Raw genomic sequence first — 6,226 nt, forward strand, 5'->3', positions numbered from 1 at the left:
AAATGACGAGGAGCATATTTTATCTTTGCAGAGAAAGTTATTACCGTAGAAATACAAGGTGCGGATACTCGACAGAGCTGTACAGCTGAAATAGAAATAATATCGCGATTGGTAAGCGGATTTTCGAGTTGCTCCGTTGCCAGTTTCTAAATGGATTAAAGAACACCGGTTATTTAACCGAGGAGATTATATTCTATGGTCACTCGACAATTTTGAGGAGGAATACACTGGCTGTGAAAATTAACCGCGTTCAATATCGTATCACTCGAGCCTTGAAATACGCAAAGCCACGGGTTCCTATGTAGGTTGGGACTGTAGAGCAAGCGCGATTCAATTATAGCCATCTTCCTTATATTTTTCGCGTTTTATGTCTTTTTCAGTGGCTTTCTTTGAAACATAACAGATATGAGAAATAAAACTCCCGAGGTGTGTAAAATAAAAATTAGTAAAATCGAAGTGTTCGAACGAATGCTTTTTTGCAAAATATTCTCGTGTAATTAAGAATAACGGAGATGAGAGCTCGAGTGTTTGATCAAAATTTGGAAAGCATATATTTTTCGACGAATGTTGTAAACATCGTTATAGTCGAAGTATATCAGTCGGTTATTCTCAATCAGTTTCGGCTTTGTAATTATTATAACCGATCGATAGATTCAGATTTTAATTTTTTATTGAAATACCTCAAAATACCTCGTCGGATAAGAGACGAGCGTGCGCGTGAAACATTTTTAAAATCTATTTTCTCAAAAACATAATTTCGCTTGAAACAAGCCAGTAAGAATTTCATTTTCCATATTCAATTTGTTTGTTTCACGAAGGATCATTTACTTGCCATGATACTGTGCTTTACGAAACATCCGGCGCATAATCAAAAATACTAAAAGCTCGACGAACTTGCAACTCGTAGCGAAAACTTCTTAGCAAAGCTACAAGATTAAGCAACATTGGCTGGAAAGTCGAAGCGTAGCTCGGATTTTCTAACGTCTGCGGAGACTACTAACCAAAAACATCAACAACTTGGTAATCGCAAGTTCGCCGAGATTCTCGCCAAGACTCTCTCGCTCGAACGCATTGCAAAGCCAACGGTAGCTACGAGATTCGTCCCAAGACGCTTCTCTCAAACCCGTACAGATTGCAAACGAAACGCAGCGTTTCTTAACGTCTGTGAAATAACAGCCCCGTTTCGTACATACCTCGACTCGTATAGTCAGATTGTATTCCTTTATGCTCTCGTAATCCAACTGATGGTTAACCTTGATGTCCGCCCAGGTGACAGACTTCTCGGCTCGTTGCTGAAGGTAAAACGTGTGAAACTTGTTGGTCTGTGCGGTGGAGCCAGGCATTAGCCGATAAAACACCGTTGGATTATTGTCGATTCCCGAGCTGTCGACACACACACCAGAGGCACATGTTACGAAAATCAAGGCCGGCTTTCAAATCAGCTCCGGGCGCCGGAGTTTGAGATTTAATGAACGGAAAACGGGAAACGGAAACAGAAACGAGAACGGAAATTACCTAGGGTAGACATATGTATATCGAAAAATACAAGGCTAGTTATCTTTCTTTTTTTACCGATTACAGAAGAACAGAGGTTAGAGGCTGTTTACTCGTCTCGTGACGAAAGGTCACCATGCGATTCGTCATTTCGTACCGTATGATACGTTGATTTTCTTGCTCTTTCTCATTTTTATCTTACTTTCCTATTTCTTTTTTTTTTTATATATATTTTTACTTTTTTGTATATTTCTATCTTCTTTTAATTTTCATACTTTGTATATCTCTCGCCTCTATTTTTTTTATTTCGAGCATTCTTTTCATTTCTTGACAACAAAAGGAACATCATCCCACTAGTAGGATAATCTACTGTTACATTGGCGGAGCTGCGATACGAACTACGGTTTCGGCTAATTGATTTTACCTAACGAGCTTATGTTTCCCGTCGTCGCCTGTCTTTTCCGTTTCTGACGCGTTTTAGATACTATATAGAACGTATTAGCTTGTCCATACCCTGAGTATATACCACTATATACCACTATATACCACGGATGGCGTTCCGAAGTCTCGTGTCGTTAGTTGTTAAGCTACAGATCCCTTATCCGCGTTACCAGCTACTGCTTTAGCTTTTCTACGAGCAGCTTGGTTAGATAAAGGGTGTCACGCTGTGTTGTCACGTGTACTGACTTGTAAGTTTCGTTAAGTGGCTTTCGTAATAGATAGCTCGGCGAGGTTTTAAAATGTTGCAAGGTAGCTTAGATCGTGTAATACGTAATTAAGCTCTCTCGACAATTTCAAGTATGATCGGTGATGCGTTTTATTATATGGATGGAATTGCTTCGTCCAATAATTTCAAGTTTCAAGACACGACGGATTTGCGCATAAAATAGTATGAAAGTGTTTATACGAATGTAATAACAAGTACATACTCAATATGTGTAATACGTATATAAAAATGCTTGTAATTTCCTTAATGCTTGTAATCCTTAATCTTCTTTTCCTTTGGCTTTTTACGAGCACCATATAGAAAATGGTCATTAGCTCGAGGCTAAAATGTAATGTTATACATTTGATATATCCTCAAGCTACGTTATAAAATACGTAAAGTGCCCTTTGCAGTTCCTTCTATCCTTCGTAAAATCAAGAAATCATAAAAATAGAATTGTCATTAGAGTCGATAAAGTAAAATTAGCGATTCGAGTGACATGATACTACTGTAATAATAAATAGAATACAAGATATAAGAAAAATCGTAGTAATTTTTCCAATGAAATTTTTCCATTCAAATTTAAATTGCTATCGAGGCACTTTTCTTCTTATTATTATACAAACACGTGAAGCTATTGGCGGAACAAACCAATTCCTTTGCAAATCAAACCTTCTATTCTCTGAAATATATCGATATCACACAGACTGCACAAAAGCTGTTCCTCTAATAAATTGGTCAGTTCGACGCAATCACCGATCATTATCGCTTCCTATACGGTTGTGTGCGATGTCATCCGTTAGACGTCCACGTCTCGATAGCTGCTCGTCGAGCGCTCAAAGGCACCGGAATTAATGGCACCGTTTGTCAATTCAAACGAGCGCCGGAACACCGTGTCGAAGGAACGTTCGATCAACTACTGGACGTCGACCAAGGAAACGGAACCACAGAGTCAACGTCAATCCTCGTTCCAATCTTGACAAACGGTCATCAACTTGAATATTCTAAACGGTACGTACACAGGCTGACAAAGGTATTCGAACACTTACGCGAAGTTATTTTGAATATATGCTATATGTGCTATATATTTTACTCGCATGTACTGTTTTATGCTGACACATTTTGTACGACATACGGCATGATAGAATCATCATGATCATAGGGGAAAAATTTGAAACAAACTGGAAAGTATGCGTGGAAGATACGAGATATTTCTCGCAAAATTATTTAAACAGTCCATCGATTGTTTTTTTATTCATTTTTTATCAAGTGTGCGTTTGCAATAAACGCCTTGTAACTTGTACTTGTATATACGTTTGCGGACTCGTTTGCAATGAAATTTCGGAAAGTTATTACATTTCAAAAGCTATATACGCAATATATTTATTCGGAAAAGTTTCCTACGGTAAGTATTCGAATATCTTCGCGCTTTTAATAAACACGGAGAGTCGCATGATACTCGAATAGAACATTCGCAATCGAGACTACTCGAGACTTGAACGAAAGTAGTTGAAGCTTTGCATCGGCATTTCCGTGATCAATCTCGTTTAATGTTGGTCAACGATTCTTAGCTACGGGTCAAACGATTCGAAAACGCGTGTTACATGGTGGAAACGAGGTGAGATATAAATAGTACTCTCCTATCCGAAATCTCGCAAATCCATATGTAATATACATTGATGCACGAATATATTGAACGTTTTAGCTACGAAACTTGGCCAGAGATACTCATGTATAAAAAGCAGAAAAGATCTGACCGATTCGTCGAATATAGTACGGTCTTATTATTGTAAAAAAGAAACAAAAAATTGGAGTAGCCAAGAACCGAAACAGACGAACAAATTTGATAGATGGCACAAGTGTATCGAACAGAAACGATAGATATATTATTCGATAAAACATTCCCTTCAATTTTTCATAACTTTCCTTATGAATTTTCCGAGCAACCCAACGTAATTTTACAAATCAATAAGCATTCTTATCAGAATTCGATATTACTTACTAATTTGTATTATAAATTTTTATCTTTTAACTCCTAAATTCTCCGGTGGATTTAAGCTCCAATTTAAGCTTCCTCGTTTAATAATTTTTATCGAGTAAGGATAAGAGAACCTGCGGGATTAAAAATTTCGCGCCTTAAATTTTAATCATAACCAATTATGAAATTGAAATGAGATTATCCTTTAAATGAAAAAACGTATTTTACCGATAATGCCGTAAAGAAAGCAAACGCGAACGAATGGCGTTCGATAAATTGCGATCAAAGAGTACAAAAACCTCATTTCCACCATTTTCGTATAAACATTCCGAGAGCTCTAAGATAAACGTTTAAAGGTCTAACGGATGTAAAAAAAAAAGGTAAATTATGAAACTTGAATGTCCGAACGTGACAGTGTTTTGGTTAGTGGCTCGCAAGCGTGATCCCTCGCCCTGTTTTTAGTGTGTGCATTGTACGTGTGAATGGTTAGTAGCCTCGCATAAATAGCAAGAAAGCGAATAAATGCATCATCGAGTCGATACATCAAACCAAATTAGTTAACGACAAAGACACAGCGTGAACCTAATGTTGTCGTATCGAAGAAACGGTGCCTGAAACTTTCCCCGAAACCATTGGTGTGCGGTGTATTTTTTTTTTTTTTTTTTGCAGTTGTGTAATCAGCGTGATCTTGGTTAATTAGCATCGTTGACAAATGAAAAGAGAATCTCAGAGTCATCGTTTTCGCCTTTGTTCCAGCATTCTCTGTACGACACCGTTTCCAATTGTCGATTCTCGAACGCAATCTCGCATCGATTACTTTTTTCCTTGTGTTTTTAGCTATATTCTCCTTTTTTCTCTTTTTTTTTTCTTAATATATTTTTCTTGGGAAGCTAACCGAGCAATCAAATCACGTTACATCGATCGTGATATTTTCGATCGATATAATCCGACTAACGAATATAAGTTCAAGAGATGCTCTAACTAAGGAAGTTTCAAAATCTAATTGTTACTCAGCTTGCCGCATGATCGGCGCAAAAATACGTATCTGACCGGCAAAAACCACTACGAGAACACACTACGCTCTCGAAAGGAAACGAAAAAATGAGGAAAATAGAGATTCAGACTGTTCCAATGGGAACGTGGATACAAAATATCGAGACGAACGAAAACGAGGGGGAGGACAGGAGAACAAAAAAAAAAAGAAAAAGAGAATGGTCACTTTCCAGAACAATACACGGTAACCTACCGCAGATAAGCAACTGACGAAACATGCCCAAAAATTAATACGGCATTCACGTAATGTACAATACGTATGTATAAAATATATATATATATATACGATATATGTATATATGTGTGTATATATATATGTATACAGATCGACGATCTATACTGAATGCAAGTCTCGCAATAAACTGTAAAAAGGAAAAAGGTCGAAGAGAACGCAAAAATGGCGAACGATGTTTAGACGACACGACGCGACATTCGATTTTGAAAATCGTTTCATTTAAAATTCCTTCCTCTTTTGCTATCTTTTACTCATTTCTATTATCGGCGGAATGCTTAGTTGGCGACGTGTCGTCGCGACGTCATCTCCGCAGAGATGCTCGTCGACGTTCGACACACGATTCCAACGCTAAATGGAACCGGACAGCGAGCAAATTCGAATAGATACACGAAAACGTAGACGAAAACAATGAGAGGTAGAGAATTTTGAAAAAAGCCAATCTGGTGCAGAAAAATACAGTTACCAGAGACAAAAACACAAAGAAACGAGAACAGAAGGAGAACGATTGGAGAATAGAACGGAAAATATGGGGATCCATGAAATCGAACCAGTTGAACGGGCCAAATTAATCAGTTGAAAAATATAATAAATAATTACCAATGTCTGAGGGAAGCATCTATTTGTAAAACGCATGCCCAAAAAATATTTACGGCACACACACACTAATTGTATGAGTCTGCTGCGGCTAAATCCGACTTCCGCGATTACCTGGATAATCGCTAGAACGAATGTGACTTCCGCGAGTTCGCTTACCCCTCGA

General features: G+C 37.8%; 1 protein-coding gene across 1 annotated transcript in view; it reads right to left on the reverse strand.

The window, feature by feature from the left end:
* Nucleotides 1-1,226: 1,226 nt before the first annotated feature.
* Nucleotides 1,227-6,226, reverse strand: part of LOC105681195 (neural-cadherin-like) — a 61,800-nt gene continuing 56,800 nt past the window's right edge. The window contains exon 11 of the mRNA XM_024369771.2: nt 1,227-1,383. Coding sequence (XP_024225539.1) covers nt 1,366-1,383 — 18 coding nt within the window. The 3' untranslated portion in view covers nt 1,227-1,365. The remainder of the gene's footprint in view (nt 1,384-6,226) is intronic.

This window comes from Bombus impatiens, unplaced genomic scaffold (assembly GCF_000188095.3).
Source record: "Bombus impatiens unplaced genomic scaffold, BIMP_2.2 scf_0640, whole genome shotgun sequence".
Taxonomy (NCBI): Eukaryota; Metazoa; Arthropoda; class Insecta; order Hymenoptera; family Apidae; genus Bombus; species Bombus impatiens.